We start from the raw sequence: 19962 nt of genomic DNA, 5'->3' as shown, positions 1-19962 counted from the left end.
GCTAATGGTTATTATGTTGAAACCATTGAAGAAAAGAAATCAAATATATTTGCATCACCTCTAACGTGTACAACCAGAAGCGTACATTGGGAAAATTAGAGGAATTTTCGACACGGTTATGTAGAACCAGTGTTCTAAAAATCGACCGAGGCGGCCGATTAATCGGTCTTCGAGGCGGAGGCGGTCCCAAACCTTTTACGATTCTAGTGTAAAGGTTTGAAAAATCGGTTTTTTGCCTGTGAGGCGGTTTTGGGCGGTCTGAAGCGATCAAACCTTTAAGACCGGTCAAACTCGGTGGCAAAAATCGGTAAAAAATCGGTTTTATTTTTTTATTTTTGATATATAATTAAAAATAAAAGTTGGGATTTTAATAAAAAAAAATGAGTTTATGCTTTATTTTGTTCATGTTAACTGTTATTGTTAAAGAACTAATGATGTATGCCAGGAATGTTCAAGAATAAATGTAAATTCAAAAAAATTGCTTGTTTATTTATATTTTATAAGGATATTAATGTATTATGATCTTGTTATTATTAAAATTTTATTATGTTATTAGGATATATACATGATGAAGATATAACTATGTTTAAATATTTTTTTTATATATGTTTTGAGTATTTATAAATAACTAGAAATATATTATATTAAATTTTAAAAACCGATTTATTTCCGATTTATCACTGCCGCACCGATTAATCGTGAGCCTGACCGCCTCCGACCCGATTACCGCTTTTTACAACCTTGTGTAGAACCACAATTTGAATGCCAAAAGCATAAGTTGCCGATTGTTCGAAATCACGTAATTGGATTATATTTCAGCATATGCACACACATGTAATGATTCAAATCCTTTCTTGGAGGTGATCCAAGAAGATAGACGTGGACCATGTATTACCACCATCTAGATACAAATATTTATATGAAAGTCCGTGAATGACTATGTTTTCCCGAGACAATTAGTTCCAGACTACGGAACATAAACTCAGTTAGGCTGAGGCGTTCACTATAATTATGGCTTGAAATATTCCAAAAGAATATATGACAATTTCCTATGTGAATAATTGCTCGGAAGAGAATATGTGAACAATAATTGGTTTTTATTGTTCCTATTACTACAATTTATGTTAAGGAAATGTACTTGATTTGGACTTCGAAGAAGTCAAGTAAGAAAAATTCGATTGTTGAAAATTTGAGTTCAAGATCAAAGATCTAAAGGAGACTCATTTGTTGTCTCTACCGATTTAATTTATCATGTCGATTAGATTTGTGTCCGTCAATCGAATTACATCTAGAAGATGTTATGGATAAAGAGAAATTATCGAGTAACACCTATGGAAGTTCGACAGTGGAATAGGTCCAATGATTCATTGCGTCCCATGGAGGAGAATGAGGAAGTTTTAGCGCCAGAAGTGCCATATCTAAGCCATAAGTGCCATATCTAAATGCAACAGGTGCATTGTTGTACTTATGAAACAATGGACTCATCCCATGCCCAGACGTATATACCGGATAATGATTATGCTTCCCATATAATATTCTGAGCTCCCATCTATCATCCAACCGTTTCACTCCTTCGACCTGAAAACCACAATGAATTATTTTTCTACCAGTCCATCTTCTCGTGCGCGCAGTTGGGTTAATTGATGGTGTATCTCTTTTCGCCCCAAATAGGTGACAAGTCAGGTACGTTTTATGTTTAGGGACACTTCTTTTAGCCAACTTTACAAAAAGATTTCTAGCAACGGACCTCGCCCAATCTACCAGCTCGTCCTTGGAGTCAAACAATTGAGTTGTTGTAAAATAATCAGTATGATCGACTTCAACTTTAGTCGTATTGTGTTAGTTTCCCTGAAAACAAAAAAATAATAAAAAATAAAAAGCAAAAAAAAGGGGGGGGGGGGGGGGGGGGGGGGGGTACGCCTCGGGCGTCGGGAGCTGTTACACACGCCCGATTTGGGCGTGGACCGGTGTTTTGCACGCCTGAAATGGGCGTGGATCGGTGGTTTGCACGCCCAACTTGGGCGTGAAAAACAACTTCGGGCGCTCGAGTTGGGCGTTTGCCCTTTCTGTCCAGATTTTTCAATCGAAATAACGAAATTTTTACCTCGTTATGATGTGTATCCGATCTTCATCCGATGAGCTCATTTGTGTTCGTATATCACTTCAACAAAAACAATTTTATGCCAAATTAGCTTCTATTGTTAAGAGAGAGATTTTTTTTCTAGAGAGAAAAAGGAAATTATGTTTGAACTACAAATAACAATTTTTTTGGTGTTGAAAATAGGAAACAACGTTGAGAGCCTCTTTCCTAAAAAAATAAAAAAAAAATAAAAAAAAAATAAAAAAGAAAAGAAAGAAAGAAAAGAAAAGAAAAAAAAAAACCCCTCGGAAACTAATTATTCGTAAACCTCTACGATTTACTGATGTTTAAGTCATTTTTTACAGGCAGAATTGAAACCTCAAAACTCTGGCGATGGAGGAGGCTGAGTCATACCCACCAATCGATCCCTCCAATTTCGATCTCATCGTAATCGGCACCGGCCTCCCCGAATCCATCGTCGCCTCCGCCGCTTCCGCCGCCGGAAAAACCGTCCTCCACCTCGATTCCAATCCATTCTACGGTTCCCACTCCGCCTCCCTACCCCTAAACGACTTCACCCCCTTTATCCAATCCGAATCCCAACCCCAATCCCGAAACCTAACCTCCGATGATTATGTTTCTACCCCTGTTGCGACTCGCCCCCTTTATTCCGCCGTCGAAACCAACTCCTACTCCTCCGAACCCACAGAAAATTCCAGAAAATTCAACCTCGATTTGGCCGGTCCACGTGTGTTGCTCTGCTCCGACTCGATGATCGATTTGATTCTCAAGACGGGGATTAATCAGTACATGGAGTTCAAGAGTGTTGACGCCAGCTTTATCAGCAGCGCGGATGGCGGATTGGAGAATGTGCCCGATTCGAGGAGCGCCATCTTTAAGAATCGGGGTTTGTCGTTAACCGAGAAGAATCAGTTAATGAAGTTCTTCAAGCTCGTGCAGCGGCATTTGGGCGACGATGAAACCGAGGATGATAAGATCTCTGATCAGGATTTGGAGAGTCCTTTCGTGGAGTTCTTGACCAAAATCGGATTGTCGCAGAAGCTGAAATCGTACACATCGATAAATTCTTCACTCTATTTCTCTCTCTGTTAGTGAGGGTTCCTTTTTTAATTTGTTTATTCTTTGTTTTGGTTGCTGATGTTTCTCACTCTTTCAATTGATTTATATAGCATGTTCCTTAATTTCTCGGATTGAAGGAGGCTGTCATATTAAATCGTTAGATATTGAAGTTACATTAGAATGTGTTATGATAACTGATTGTATGTATTTCACAGGATCGTTTTTCTTGGATTGATTATTTAGGGTTCCAAATGTTGGTTTAATAGTTTCAACGACTCGATACAAGGATGAAGAATGTCTTAAGTTGGATTGTTTCTATTATATCTCAATTTTTTTCTCCAAGAAAATCAGGGTCTGAAATCGAAAAGGTTGTTTAATTAGTAGTTTCAACAGAAGCTTCGTTGCAATTATGACGATGGTTTCTGAATTTTTCGGATGCAAAATTTGCATTTTCAAATAGTTAACGATTTTCCTCTCTTGTTGTGTTTGTCTTATTGGGTTTGTAATCTTATTTGTAATATATTCTTACAGGATTATTTTGTACACGATAGTGCTGGCTGATTACGATCAGGAAAACTTGGAAGCTTGTAAAGATGTAATCAGCACTAAAAGTGGGATAAGCCGTTTGGCACTTTACCACTCGTCCATTGGCAGGTCAAATTCTTACCCTCGTGTCCCATTTTAAAATTCCCGGAATTGCTTGAATGATTTGCTGAGAAAACAGAATTTATTAATGGCCAAAAACTGTAGAAAGAAAAGATGAATATTAGTAATTGAATTATAAAGAGCCCTCTTTGGTTCAACCAAACAATAACGACAGCACCTGCTGGTGTAACTATCCAAGGCAACCAAATTAACTATATACTAGTGTAGATGCATTATAAAGAGTAGATTAGATAGTAGAAACTCGATATGCTTGTTCATGGAAAACATTGAGATGACTGATAAAATGGATAAAAAATATTAACAGATAAAACGGATCGTTCCTGGGAGTAGAGTGGTCCAGTCGAAGGAACCGTTCGTTTATGATTAGTTCCTTATGCTGTTGCATTATACAATACCATTGAGCAGCTGTAAGTTGTAACCAAAAGGTCAATAAGAACAAAATTGAAGTGTCGCTATCGTGCAAATTAAATATTTAGGAAAAGTCTTGTAAAACTGAGATAAGCCAGTTTCACGAGAATTACCGGCAAATATGACAACACCTGCTGGAGAATTGTAAACGCTTCAGAAAAATAGAACGTATGCCTCATTAAGCATTCCCGAGAGATTCAATGACAGAGTATTATAAATTTCAATCACGGTACATTTAATAATCACACACTGTTTTACGAGACTTGTGTAGAATAGTCTGGATTTTCATACATTATATTGACTGACAGTAAAGAATTGATTGATTATTACCAGTATAGTTACTTTCATCTCTAATAAGACAAAACTGATGAACTATTACTGAGAAATCTCCTCCAGTTTCAACCAGATCCCGGCATCATTACAAGTTATTTTTAATAATTGCAGTAGCTTAATCAGTAAATCCTGGATTAAATGGTTATAAAGTATACATGGATATTTGTGTTTTTAGCAATAAAAAGCGATTATTTATCAGGTTACTTGAAAAAGGTACTGCAATGATTTAAATAATCGTAATTAATTAGAATGTTTTTTCAACATGTTTAGGTTTCCTAATGCAAATGGGGCGATAATTTACCCCATTTACGGTCAAGGGGAACTTCCTCAAGCCTTTTGTCGCCGTGCTGCAGTCAAGGGGTGCATTTATGTAAGTATAGTTAGATTGTTTTGGATTATTTATGATTATCGGTTACTGCCACTGCTTGCAGTTATTATGATTATCAATTACTGTGTCACTAAAATACTCTCTCTGCCACAATTTATCATTTATATTAGTCGTGTGTGTGTGTGTGTGTCTTTTTGGTCCTCTTTTCCTTCTTTCTGATGTGCTTGTTCGCTATTGATTTTTTATGCAGGTTTTGCGAATGCCAGTAGTTGCAATACTCAACGATAAGGTTTGAATGAATTTTGTTTCTTGTTTTCTATAAGTGAGTTACGGACGAGAATTGAGAGGTGTAACATTCGAATCATTGCATAATTGCTTGACCAGTTGGTCGTGTGGCATTTATGAAAATATTATGTAGATCCTCATATTTATGGGTTTTTCATCACAGGACAGTGGTGAGTATAAGGGCATCAAGTTAGTTTCTGGTCAGGAGTTGTTCAGCCCTAAGCTGATTATTGCTCCCTCTTTCACAATTCCATCAACTCCGAATCACGATGCACAGGTGGCAAATTCTGATGATGTCAGCCTATCAGATACAAAGAAGGTTGCTCGAGGAATATGCATTACAAAGCATTCCCTCAACACACAAGTTGCTAACTGCCTTGTGTTCTTCCCTCCCAGATGTAAGCTATTTATTTTAATCACATATATATTGGGTAAATTACGACCACCCCTGAGGTAAGGTTAAATTACAAAAAAAACCCTCATGTTTGGGTAATTACAACCAACCCCCTCAACTATGAATCTTCTTACATGTCCACCATTGTATTGTTGAATTTGACACCATAAGGGATGAAGTGTAAGAAGATTCATAGTTGAGGGGGTTGGTTGTAATTACCCAAACATGAGGGGTTTTTTAGTAATTTAACCTTACCTGAGGGGGTGGCCGTAATTTACCTATATATCTTTCATTCACTAAATCTTCTTCTTGTGCAGCTTTGTACCTAGAACAAAGTACGTCAGTCCGTGTACTCCAATTGAGTAGCAATGTCGCTGTTTGTCCCTCTGGGATGTAAGTCCAATATCTTATATGCCATTTGGTATCATTTAAATGGACAAGTCCATCAATTTCGAAGCTGAATATGAATTTGTTTTAAACCTACATTCTCGCAGTTAAAACAATTCAAATATTCGTTTCTGATGAAATTGTTGGATATTTTTTTATCTTTTTGCTGCTTTTACGGATCAACAAATGTTAGTGGAACATATCATTTGACATTTGTTGCATTATCCACCTTATAAACAGGTTCGTGACTTACCTATCAGCAATGTGTGATGATAATGTACAAGGAAAGAAATTACTAAATGCAGCCATAAATGCACTGTTCTCTGTGCCTATTTCTGGTAACTCCGAAAATAGTGGGGCGTCTAATTTAAGTGAGCACGCCGAAGAAAAGCCGTGTTTGCTTTGGAGCACCTTGTATATTCAAGAACTGACTACGGTTTGCCTATTCTCCTTCACTTTTCCATGTATTGTTTAATTTGTAATAAATGTGTATTTGCTCCCAGTAGTGTTTTGATGTAATTTAAATATGTGTAGCCTTTCTTTTCATTTGAAAGGTAAAAGAAAACAGCAACGCAATAATTAAAAAATTAAAAAAAAAAGAAAAAGAAAAAAGTAGCATCTTGCTTTCTGCCAACCGCATTATCTGGTATCGATTCCGTTTAAAGAAGACGGTAGATGAAATCATTGCTAGTTATTATTTTTCTTTGCTTTGCTGATTACTGTTCTTAGTCTGAATTCCTTATTCGTGATTTTGTCGTTTATGGCATCCAGTTTCAGGGTGGGTTAGACTCCATCAGCAAAACGCCTATGCCAGATGAGCATCTACACTATACCGATCTCTTAGATGCAACAGAGAAGGTAATATTTCTCAAGTCCAACCTCTACTAATATTTTGTAATTTACTTAGTTAGTCATGGTAATTAGAAAACACGGGTGTTTTATGATCTTAAAATTGCTTCATTTTATGCGTCAAGTCATTGTAAACAAGCCAACGAGTTTTTGGTGTTTGTTTTGGTAGATATTTAAGGAGATTTATCCTAATGAAGAATTCTTCCCATCGATAAATGTATCTAATGACGATGAGGGTGGTGGTTCTGAGCTGGACTCGTAGACAAAATACTCTTATCACTGCTGTTTTTGACCAAATCAAGAATGAAACAATTAACAAGGTTATGAAGATTGTTGGCCTCTTCTTTGCAGCATATCGACGAGGTAATATTCAAGTTTCTAGAATTTGTGGAAGTTCGTTTTTTTGATAAGTTTATCGACAGTTGTGTAGATGAAGTTGACCATGTATTTATTTATAAAGAAACAAAAGTGGAAAAGAAATGTGATGATATTGTTACTTTAATCTAGATTAGATGACTGTATGTATATCTATTGTATTCTAAGAGATGTTTCAATTTCTGACTTTGTTTTTAATCCTGTCTTAAAACCGGATTCTTCATTCCTTCTCAAGCCAAGATTCTTTTAACTTTTTTCTTATTTATTTTTGATTACTTAATGTTACAACTGGCTATGATCAAGTTCCATGTATTCATGTTAGTTCCATCTTTGCCCGGTTTTGCACAATGCCACTTTAGTGAAAACCAATTTCACGGGCACGCCCAGATTTGTTATTTTGAGCCACTTAACTACTTATGTCTAATTTTCAGATGAAACTGGAATATTCCAGTGCTCGCGCGAGGCACATGCCTAGATCATGTGGGTTTTTTGTCTTTTCAACTCAAAATTAACTATTTAATTAATTAAAAAAAATCAAGAAAATTACCTTTGGAGAAATTTCTGGTGGCGTATCGAATTTGGGAATAACTTAACCGGATTAAAGAGTGGGGAAGAGGAGAAATACTTTTCTCCTAAGACTCAATTCTCCATTTCAGCCTTGCAGATTTTGAATCGAAGAAATTGTTGTCTAAATGCACCATTGGAGCGGCATAAACATATGTTTTTCTTAGTTTATTTATCGCTAGAGCGGTAAATTCTCTGCACTTCTAATTTTTCCAACTTCTTTGCCACGTTGCCTAGGTTTCGTTTCGAGCCTTAATGTTTCCTCGGATTCCTGAACTACCTATAAATGCATAGAATACCAATTAAACTAAAAGCATAAAATACTAAAAGATGATTGAAACACGTGGATTATTTCCACATTTTGTTTTTAATTTTCTTATTTTCTAAACTAAATTTTAGTTATGGAATAAGTAGTGCTTAGTGGGTTATGTATAGTGCTTAGTGGGCTAAGTAGTGCTTAGTGGATTTAATTGTGGATTTTATTCTAACTTCCTAACTAACCCACTAACCCATTTTCTTGAGTGCTCTTGTGGTTGGTTTTCTTGCAGATCATGGGCTGAGGAGTGGAAGCTTGAAATATTTATAAATACCGATTTCAATACTCAATGAAATTGATCGATTCCAAAAATTAAACACCGAGAGCTGAAAAGATTACATGAGTGTTTTAGTGTGTGTTTAGGATCGGTTGGTTGTACTCTTCATGAGTATAATCTTTACGTACTCCTCATGAGTACATTCTTTACGTACTTCTCATAAGTACATTTTTTGTAGTCTAGATTGTTTAGTATATATGTTTCTAGACTTGGTTGTAAGAATGATCAAGATAGTGATTCATTCATAAGTTCTTTACGTACTCCTCACGACTACATCTTTGAAATCTAGAATTTTTAATATTTTTCTTTTAGTATCTAGATTTGATTGTAAGAATGATCTTGAAAAAGATTCATTCATAAGGAAGAAGTTTTCGCACCTCTTCTGTTTGTATTCTTGGAATACTGATTTTAATATATTTTTCCGTCCTGTAAAGGGCAAGTTCACAAGTCTTTACTTGTGAACATTTTTAATTCTGAGTATTGTTCTTTTATCTTTATATTTCCGCTGCATGTTTGTTCAAGTGTCATAACACTTAAGATAACACCTCTGTATTAAACGAATTCGGGACCATAAATTCTTTCAATTGGCATCAAGAGCCAACACTTGACGTATACTAAGTGTTTGTTCCCATTTTTACAGAAACGAATTCGTGATGGATACTCAGATGATTGCTTCTATGCGACCTCCGGTACTCGACGGCACAAACTACACCTACTGGAAAGTCAAGATGAGGGCGTACACCAAAGCCATTGATGAGAGAGCATGGAGATCTATTCTCACTGGATGGAAGCCACCAACTATCACAGATGTGGATGGGGATGTGTTTCCAACTCCAGAATTACGGTGGACACCAGATGATCTTGCAAATGCTAACCAAAATTCAAAGGCGTTAAATGCAATTTTCAATTCAGTAGATTTAACAATGTTTAAATTAATCTCTGTATGCACTTCTGCGAAGGATGCTTGGGAAGTTCTTCAGCTACATTGTGAGGGATCAGATAGTGTCAGAAGAACCAAGCTCAGACTACTCTCTTCCAAATTTGAGAGACTGAGAATGGAGGAAACTGAAACAATTTCTCAGTACAATGAGAAGTTGATTGATTTGGCTAATGAATTCCAATCCTTAGGTGGTCCTTTGAGCAACGAGACACTGGTGAATAAGGTATTGAGAACTCTTCCATAAAGGTTCAGCATGACGGTTACTGCTATTGAGGAGGCTAAAGATACATCATCTCTACGGCTGGACGAATTAATTGGTAGTCTAAAGTCCAGAGAGATGAACTTTGAAGATCAACGGAAGGAGAAAGGAAAGGCTATCTCAAATGCACTCCAGGCAAAATTAGAGAAAGAAGATGTTGCCCCGGAATATGATGATGATGCAGAAGAATGTCTCAACAATGTGGCATTTCAGATTCAGAAATTCAATAGGGCGTACAGACGAAGTGGAATCAAGCCCAGACAAATATTTCCAGAAGGCTCTCCACAAAATCGAAAAACTCAGCCCCGGAACAGATCTATTCCACAGAGAACATTTCCTCAAACATCTTCTCAAAACAATTCAAAAAATTCTTCATTTATTCGTTCAAATTCTGAACCACCTAACTTGGATCATATTAAATGCAGGGCATGTTCAGGATTTGGACATTATGCTAATGAATGTGCAAATACCTTGAGAAGAAGAGGAATGAGTCTGATTTGTGCAGTCAGCGATGAGGAGGAAGAGCAACCTGAACAGACAGAGGAAGAGCAATCCTCTAAACAAGCTCTTTCAGTCAGATATCTCACTGGAAGTGCCTCTGAAACAGAATCACAAGGAGTTCCTCTGGATGCTGCAACACTTTCTGAAACACTTTCAGTAACTGAAATTTCAGAGTTTAATACTGATCATTATACATGTTTAAACTCTATTTCTTTGAATGCAGCAGAATCTAGTAATGAAGCAGTTAGTGATGAGGAAGATATGTGTAAGAAGCTGATCTACAACTTGGAGAAGAAGACTCAAGCTTTAGATGCAACCAACAAGGAAAATTCATCCCTTAAAGAAACAATCACTCATTTGGAGGTTGGTATCACCAAGAAGGATCTTGAACTGGCAAAGGTGAAAGATGAACTCAAAGAAGCAACTCTAGCAATCAAGAGGATGAACACCGGCACAACTAAACTCGAAGAGATTGTGTCACTGGAAAAGTACAACAAAAAGGAAGGTCTAGGGTTCAAGAAACAAGTGAAGAAACACAAGCCAGTGAAGAAGAAAAAAATTGTATTTGTCAAAGAGAAAGGGTCAGATGGCAAGGAATCTAGGAATTTCACAGTCACCACTTCAGAGTCCAGAATAAGGGGATACATTTGTCATTATTGTTTCTCACTAGGACATATTCGTCCATTTTGTGAAAAACTCAGTCGTGACAAAATGTTGTACAAAATGTGCAACATCACTCCAGAGAACACCTCAAAGAAAAAGGTAGAATTTACCAAAAAAGAATGTAAAATCTGGACTCCCAAAGGTAAACTTTTGTGCAAGGCAGTATACACCTCTTTAAATGCTAACATTTCAGGTTCATGGTACTTTGATAGTGGATGCTCTAGGCACATGACTGGAACAAAGGAATTTCTGTCAAACTACCACACACTTAATGGAGGACGTGTAACCTATGGAGGAGAAGCTAAAAGCAAAGTGGTTGGACGTGGAACACTCAGTATTGAGGAACTCCCAAAACTTTCAAATGTCCATAAGAGGTTTACCTGATCTCAAGATCAAGGATATCCCTATATGTGGAATGTGCCAGAAGGGAAAGCAAACCAGAGTACCACACAAAGTGCTGCAACACGTTGGTACCACCATTTATTTTGAACTTGTACATATGGATCTTATGGGTCCTATAGAGGTAGAAAGCCTAGGTGGTAAAAAATATGTACTTGTGTGTGTTGATGATTTTTCGAGATATACTTTAGTGTATTTTTTAAGAGAAAAATCTGATCTAGAATACATGCATGTGTTTGGATGTGTTTGCTATGTCCTAAATGATAGAGATCATCTAGCTAAATTTGATTCAAAAAGTGATTTGAGTTTATTTGTGGGATACTCTAACAACAGTCATGCGTATAGAGTATATAACTTAAGAACTCGAACCATTATTGAATCTGTAAATGTGGTATTTGATGATTTTGCTGATCTCCGCAGTAAAACACCTGAAGATGAAGTTGATGACCTGATTGCTGAAGGAGAAACAACCAGAGGAGACACTACTGCCACAGATGCTCCAGATATAAACAGTCCAGTTTCAAGAGAAGAGGGTGTTGAGCCAAGTGTTACCACATCTGACTCAATACAGCCTACAGAGAGCACAGAAGCTGAATTGCAGTCAACTCATGATGTCTGCAGAAATGAACCATCAAATAGAATCCAGAAAAATCACCCCTCTACTCAAGTTGTGGGAGATATCTTTGATGGAATAAGGACCAGAAGAAAAGAGAGAGTGAATTACAGAGATATGGTAAGATTTGCAAATTTATCTTCTGAATGTGCACTAACTGGAACTATTTGCTTTGTATCTTCAGTCGAACCAAGGAATATTACAGAAGCACTGAAGGATGAATTCTGGATCAATGCAATGCATGAAGAACTGAATCAGTTCATCAGGAATGATGTTTGGTACTTAGTTCACAGATCAAGTCAAGTAAATGTGATAGGAACTAAGTGGATCTTCAAAAACAAAACTGATGAAAAAGGTACAGTTGTTAGAAATAAGGCTAGATTAGTAGCACAAGGTTATACTCAAATTGAAGGTATAGATTTTGATGAAACCTTTGCTCCAGTAGCTAGAATTGAATCTATTAGGTTACTTCTTGCTATAGCCTGCTTTCTTAAAATCAAACTGTATCAGATGGATATCAAAAGTGCCTTTCTAAATGTTTTTTTAAATGAAGAAGCATATGTAGAGCAGCCCAAGGGTTTTGAAGATTCTGCCAAACCTGATCATGTGTTCAAGCTTAAGAAGGCTTTGTATGGTCTTAAACAAGCTCCTAGAACTTGGTATCAAAGACTCACTGACTTCTTACTTGAAATACAATTTTCTAGAGGAAAAGCAGACAGAACTCTATTTGTTAGAAGAACAAATAACCATATCATTATTGTACAGATATATGTTGATGATATTGTTTTTGGTTCTACTTGTGCTAACCTCTTACAGTCATTTGTAGATTCTATGTCTCACACTTTTGAAATGAGCATGGTAGGAGAGTTGAATTACTTCCTAGGACTCCAGATCAAACAGACAGGTGAAGGAATCTTTGTAAATCAAAAGAAGTATGCTCTAAATCTGGTCAAAAGGTTTGAGTTGGAGTCAGTCAAGCACGTGAAAACTCCAATGGGTTCAAGTCAAAAACTGTCTAAGGATGATGTTGCTGAAGATGTTGACAACACCCTATACAGAAGCATGATTGGAAGTTTTCTGTATCTAACTGCAAGCAGATCTGATATTATGTTTAGTGTTTGTGTGTGTGCCAGGTATCAAGCTAATCCCAAGGTCACTCATCTTAAAGCTGTGAAGAGGATTATTAGGTATGTTGCAGGTACAGTAGACTTAGGCATTCAGTTTTTCAAAGACACTAATACAAATTTGATAGGCTTTAGTGATTCTGATTGGGCTGGGATATTAGTGACAGAAAAAGCACATCAGGTGCATGTTTCTTTTTGGGGAATAATTTGGTTTCTTGGTTTAGTAGAAAACAAAATTGTGTATCTCTCTCAACAGCTGAATCAGAATATGTAGCTGCTGGAGGATGTTGTGGTCAACTAATTTGGATGAAACAAATGTTGGGAGATTATGGGTTGACCAGTGATACCCTGACCATATATTGTGATAATTCAAGTGCTATTGACATTTCAAAAAATCCTGTTCAACACTCACGAACTAAACACATAGATATTAAACATCATTTTATTCGTGATATAGTTGAGAAAAATATAGTGTGCTTAAAGTACATTCCTACAGAAGATCAGCTGGCTGACATCTTCACAAAGGCATTAGATTATGAGAGGTTTTCTAAACTCAGAAAATCTCTCGGGATGTGTACCCAATAAACATGTCCTGAAATATGTTGCAGCACCGCATCAAACATCTTAAGCTGCAACCTAATTTACTGAAGCTTAGCTTCTTTAAATAATGACTTCACTGTGATGAATTATTTTTCTAAATAAGTAACTGGAAGTCTTTCACCTTGAAACGTGATCATGCTTCATGTAAACATTTGGGAAATAATTCCACTCACATAAGTCAAACTCCTCTATTTTGATAGTCATATCTTAGTAACTGAGGAACCTTCAAACTGAACACTTGATCATGTTCCATGTGAATTGTTTGACTTGACAATAAGAGTTTAAAAAAAAAAAAAAAAAAAAGTTTAGATATATATATAATAAAATCTATGCCTGTTAGCCAATTTTTTTTAAACTATTAATCATTAATATACTTGTGTTTTTATTTTTGTGAATATTTCGTGAGTGATACTATTATTTTTTATTATATTGAATTATCACTATTTATATGGGTCATGGGGTACATGGGTTAGTCTTTTATTTTCCACTAAGTCCACTCCTTATTGTGCCATGTGTCACATTTTGCTTTAAACTGCCAAAGGAAGTGTTATTCTCCTTAATCACACTTTCTCCAAGAAAAATGCACACCACTTCTTCACCTTCTCCACTTCAATTTTTTCTGCAAAAATTAGGGCTTACAAATTTCGTGCTTCTTTTTCGAAAATTCACACTCAAAAATCAAAAGCACAAGAAGCAATTTTTTATCTACTGTATCATGGCATCTCGTCCTAGAAATCCTCTTCCTGCCGATTGGTGATGTCCACAACGATGCTGCAGCACCTGAACCAGCAGACCAGAATCTAGCCATCATCGTTCATTCTGTCAACCTTGAAGCTATGCCGATCAGCTTTATTGAGCCCGGAGACGAGATGAATCGGATTGACCCAGTCACCTTCCAGAACGTGGGTCCCTCTTCCAGTGCAGGAAGGATTCCAACTCGCCGGTCCAAGCGCATGAATCCCTTCCCAGATCTGAATGCTACTGGATCACAACGCCGAAGGGGAAGACATTCTCCCAGCAGAGGCGGCAGAGTTAGAAGAAGAGGCAGCAGAGTCGGTCGCACTCCAGTTAGGCCAAACCCACCAAGTGGCCTTCATTTGGTTGATGAAGAAACCGATGATGAAGAAGGAGATCCAACCTTTGCAGAACCAGAAGCCCAAGCTCCACTGAGTCATCTTCCAAAGACTCACCTCCACTAGCATCAACTCAGGGGGAGACATTTCAGTCCAACATGGCAGCAACTCCCTCTCAACATCCTGTTTCCGAAGATGTTGCTGCACATGTTCCTGAAAATGCTGCTGCACCTACTGTCTCAGACAATGCTTCTCAAAATGTTGCTGAGGATGCTGCTCCCTACCAGGATGAAGAAATGCCTGATTTTTCTGGGATGTCTTCTGCTGAGCATGTAGACATTCCCACTGTTGATGCCCAGGATTTCACCACCACTGAAGAAACACCCTCTGCTCCAAATGAAGATTCTCTGGAAACTCTGGCAGAGGCAGCTATTCAAGTGGATGCACCACCTTCCCAGGCTGAAGAAGAAGAGAAAAGTGATGATAGCTGGGAAGTTCTCCTTGCCTCATTTCGCAAAAAAATGCCACCTTCAGAGTCAGACAGTGACTCGTCTGAGGAATTCTCTCAGATGCAGAAAGATGTTGCCCCACGTGTTGCATCACCTGAGCCAGCATGCATCCCAGATGAACTTGAAGACTCAGAAGAAGAGGAATCTTCTGAGGAAGATGAGCTGAACAAGGATGGGAAAAATCTGTCAACTCCTTTTTGAGGTAAACAATGCTTTCAGTACAACTTTTTATTTTGAATCTGATTCAAATTTGAGTCCTCAAATCATGAATTGCCAATTCATTGAGGAAAAGAAAATTTTCAAGGATGAGTTTGATAGACATAGGATTACTGATTTTCTTGATCAAAGAAAAATCCTTAGTCTAGTTGAGATTGCCTGTCCTTATGATCACTCTGTTGAAGGAAGTTTATGCCACTTTACAAATCTCTTTTTTAAAGAAAAATTCTCCAAACTTTGGCAAAGTTTTTTGTGCGAAATTTCATTTTCTCCCTTTTCTCCCAAAATTATCAACTCTCATTTACAAACTCCTACTGTGATTGATGAGGATAATTATGGTGTTTTTACTGAGGTTTGTAAGATTTTTTTTGGCAATCGTTTTAAAATCCTTCTCTCATCTACTCCATTCTGCTTTCTCACACTTGGCATGATAATTGTTTTTCAAAATTTTCTCAAAGCTCCTCATGTCCAAGATCTTCCCTGGAATGGAGATAATTTCCTCTCAACTGAATCAGGTCAAAATAATCTTGGTACTGAAGGTGTTGCTCCTCATGTTGACAACATCCCTGACATTCTTGTTTCTGTTCATCGAGATCTGTTGTTACAACAGCTTACTCATTCTCTAGCTCAGATTACCTATCCCCAGTCCATGGTGGAAATGCTTCGAAAAACTCTTTCTGATCAAAAAGGGGGAGAAAAAGCTAGTCATGAAGTTGAAGCAGGGACTTCTCATCCTTTTGATGCCAGAGGCAGAGAGCAAGGAGTTAATAAAGAAGGAGCAGAGGAAAGCAGTGGATCCAGTGCTAGTGATGGAGGAACAGCAGCTGATACTATCCTTTTGATGCCAGAGGCAGAGAGCAAGGAGTTAATAAAGAAAGAGCAGAGGAAAGCAGTGGATCCAATGCTAGTGATGGAGGAACAGCAGCTGATACTGAAGAGACCTTGGATATTCTACTTTAATTCTTTTTATGATCCTCTGAACTTTTATGTTAATGTTGGTTGTCTAATTCAGGGGGAGTTCAAGCAATGACTCAGGGGGAGTTAAGCTAAAATTTAGTTTTGATCAGAAAGTTAAAAAGGGGGAGTTTGAAACACGTGGATTATTTCCACATTTTGTTTTTAATTTTCTTATTTTCTAAACTAAATTTTAGTTATGGAATAAGTAGTGCTTAGTGGGTTATGTATAGTGCTTAGTGGGCTAAGTAGTGCTTAGTGGATTTAATTGTGGATTTTATTCTAACTTCCTAACTAACCCACTAACCCATTTTCTTGAGTGCTCTTGTGGTTGGTTTTCTTGCAGATCATGGGCTGAGGAGTGGAAGCTTGAAATGTTTATAAATACCGATTTCAATACTCAATGAAATTGATCGATTCCAAAAATAAACACCGAGAGCTGAAAAGATTACATGAGTGTTTTAGTGTGTGTTTAGGATCGGTTGGTTGTACTCTTCATGAGTATAATCTTTACGTACTCCTCATGAGTACATTCTTTACGTACTTCTCATAAGTACATTTTTTGTAGTCTAGATTGTTTAGTATATATGTTTCTAGACTTGGTTGTAAGAATGATCAAGATAGTGATTCATTCATAAGTTCTTTACGTACTCCTCACGACTACATCTTTGAAATCTAGAATTTTTAATATTTTTCTTTTAGTATCTAGATTTGATTGTAAGAATGATCTTGAAAAGGATTCATTAAGGAAGAAGTTTTCGCACCTCTTCTGTTTGTATTCTTGGAATACTGATTTTAATATATTTTTCCGTCCTGTAAAGGGCAAGTTCACAAGTCTTTACTTGTGAACATTTTTAATTCTGAGTATTGTTCTTTTATCTTTATATTTCCGCTGCATGTTTGTTCAAGTGTTATAACACTTAAGATAACACCTCTGTATTAAACGAATTCGGGACCATAAATTCTTTCAATGATAAACTTTACATGCAAATGCCCAACATTAGCTTGATTCTTAGTCTCTAGTATTAGTGCACTTTTAGAACACCAACAACTACCTCATAAACGATTCTCTATTCTCCTGGGCTCAAAGACTCTTGGATTTTCGAATTTATATTTTAGGAGCATCATTTTGGCGCCGTCTGTGAGAATGCAAACTAGATCGCGTGTCACTGAAAGAGGTAGTCAAGGCGGACACACACTGCAACCTCAAGGTACCGATGGTATCACGGATCTTAGAAGAAGAAGAACTGCTAGAGCGTCTAAAACCGCGGGATCTTCAGAGCCGGTCATTCAAATGACGACGTAATAGTTACAGGCCATAATGGACGAAGCGACGGCTTGGGCAACATCGGACGTTGTAGCACAATGCATCACTTCTCAAGAATCTAGTGCTTTGTTGTTGTTGTCGTCGTCTACCAAGTATGTTCCTTTTCCAAAATAAAGGCCTTGTAGATTAGAATTTAGCCACAATCATCTACTTAATAGGAAATAAGTGCAACAATTTTTGAAAGTGACAATGCAAGAAAACTTGAGTCAAAGTCTTAAAAATAAAGAGATGAAACTAAAGTTACACTTCAAAAAAAACCAAAATTCAACTACGCACAAGATACATATTCTTATTTCTTATTATCGTACTTTTCATTTTCTTATTCAGAATCTTCTTCATCGTCTTCTTCTTCTTCGGGATCTTCTTCATCGTCTTCTTCTTCGGGATCTTCTTCATTGTCTTCAGAATCTTCTGCATCATCTTCAAAATCTTCTCCTTCTCCTTTTTCAAAATCTTCCTCATCACCCTTAGAATCTTCTTCCCCCCGTTCTTCAGAATCTCCTCCTCCTCCTCCTCCTCCTCCTTTTTCTACTTGTCCTCCTCCTTCTCCTCCTGCTCCTTCTCCTACTCCTACTCCTACTAATAACGTATGTATTTATAGGAATATATGATATGCTGAAACAAATAATTTGTTGATTCGTTATTCTTCTTCCTCTTCTTGTTTTTTTTTTTTTTTTTTTTTTTTTTTGAAAATTGATTCGTTATTATTCAGTGAATGGAAAAGTTCTTTATAAAGCTAGTACTGTATTGTAGGTACATATAGTTGCGATGCATGTCAATTGTAGTCATTGAACTATTAAAGTAGTTACTACAATCCCTCCGTTTTAAAAGTATTTGTTCTTTTATACTGTTGCACATATATCAACAAGGGGGGTTTTTGTGCATAAGTTCCCACCAAACATTTTTATTATTATAGGTTTAGGGGCTTTTATCTCTTTCACTAATAAGCTCATCCCTTTAATATTTATTATAAATAAAGGAAACATTTACGTATATGCCAATATTACCCCCAATCCATTATACCCAATTCTTAATTGTAACCCCAATTTAATCAATTTTGCCCACAAAAATCCAATTTTGACTTTTTATTTTTCAAAAGCTTTTTTTTTCAAAACTTTTTTTTTTTGCCGTCGGATTCCGGCGTTGACCGGTGGTCAACGCCGTCCGGCATTGACTTTTCGATTTTCTTTCCTTCCGATTTTTTTCGCCGGTTTCCGGTGTTGACTTTTTTTAGTGGTTTTTTAGTTTTTTTATTTTTTTTACGTCCGCCGCTAAACGTTGACCGTAATTGTGTTGTCACTGACAGTAAATTAACGTAATTATACTGTCAATGACAGTTAATTAACGTAATTGTACTGTCGTTGACAATACATTTATGTAATTGTTTTGCCGTTGACAGTAAATTAACGTAATATTATTATTTTTTTTTTTTGTTATTTTTTTTTTATTTTTTTTTTGATTTGTTGACAAGTCAACGTAATTATATTACTGTCGTTAACAGTAAAATAAATGTAAACACAATAATATTACTGTTAACAACATCAATATTATTATTTTTTTGGATTTTTTGTTTTGTTTGAGTTATTCACGAACTAACGTAATAATATTACTATCTATTATTGTAATATTACTACTGTAAACATAATAATATTACTGTGGTTGACGGTAATATTACTGTTGTTATAGAAATATTGTTGTCAACCACATCAATATTATTATTTTGTTTGGATTTTTTTGTTTGTTTGAGTTATTCACGGAGTAACGTAATAATATTACTGTGGTTGACGGTAATATTACTGTTGTTATAGAAATATTGTTGTCAACCACATCAATATTATTATTTTGTTTGGATTTTTTTGTTTGTTTGAGTTATTCACGGAGTAACGTAATAATATTACTGTCTATTATTGTAATATTACTGTTGTTATAGTAATATTACTGTCACTTACAGTAATATTAATTCTTATGGTTTTTTATTATGTTTACATTTGTTGAACGGTCAACATAGTAATATTACTCTATTACACAATAATAATGAGTTTTGTTGTGTTAATATTACTGTGCTAGAGATTAATATAACAATATTGTTGTTTAAACGAAAAAAATGTTACAGAAAGAGAGAAAAAAAAAGGTCAACGCCGGAAACCGACAAAAAAATCCGGAAGGAAAAAAAATCGAAAGTCAACGCCGGAGAGCGGCCGCAAAAAACGTTTTTTTGAAAAAAACAAGTTTTGGGTCAAAATTGAATAATTTATGAAAAATTTGGAGTCAAATTGAGGTTAAATTAAATTAAGAATGAAATTGGAGCATATTAAAGTATGAGGGGCTATTTTAGTCTTTAATAATAATAATAATAATAATAATAATAATAATAATAATAATAATAATAATAATAATAATAATAATAATAATAATAATAATAATAATAATAATAATAATAAT

The 19962-nt window shown here is 36.2% G+C and overlaps 1 protein-coding gene across 2 annotated transcripts; it reads left to right on the top strand.

Moving 5' to 3' along the window:
* The first annotated feature begins 1551 nt into the window (after positions 1–1551).
* On the top strand, positions 1552–7381 carry REP (Rab escort protein). Of its 2 annotated transcripts, XM_088815423.1 has the most exons (10): positions 1552–1683; positions 2433–3150; positions 3692–3814; positions 4838–4937; positions 5146–5184; positions 5344–5578; positions 5892–5967; positions 6202–6397; positions 6733–6819; positions 6980–7381. In XM_088815423.1, the coding sequence occupies exons 2-10, from the start codon at positions 2474–2476 to the stop codon at positions 7070–7072; spliced, it is 1626 nt and encodes a 541-aa protein (XP_088671549.1). In that variant the 5' UTR covers positions 1552–1683; positions 2433–2473; the 3' UTR covers positions 7073–7381. The 2 variants fall into 2 exon arrangements, with proteins under 2 accessions (XP_088671549.1, XP_012854445.2); XM_012998991.2 differs by lacking the exon at positions 1552–1683 and having other exon boundaries at positions 2432–3150.
* The last annotated feature ends 12581 nt before the right edge of the window (positions 7382–19962 follow it).

Source organism: Erythranthe guttata, chromosome 3 (assembly GCF_056151865.1).
Source record: "Erythranthe guttata isolate IM_541 chromosome 3, IM_541, whole genome shotgun sequence".
Classification (NCBI taxonomy): domain Eukaryota; kingdom Viridiplantae; phylum Streptophyta; class Magnoliopsida; order Lamiales; family Phrymaceae; genus Erythranthe; species Erythranthe guttata.
This window is presented reverse-complemented; position numbering and strand designations above follow the sequence as displayed.

Coding starts and splice junctions, on each gene's coding strand:
- REP (XM_088815423.1), top strand. CDS start 2,474: ATGGAGGAGGCTGAGTCATACCCACCAATCGATCCCTCCAATTTCGAT. Junction 3,151..3,691: donor TTGTCGCAGAAGCTGAAATC/GTACACATCGAT, acceptor ATATTCTTACAG/GATTATTTTGTACACGATAG. Junction 5,579..5,891: donor TGTGTTCTTCCCTCCCAGAT/GTAAGCTATTTA, acceptor CTTCTTGTGCAG/CTTTGTACCTAGAACAAAGT.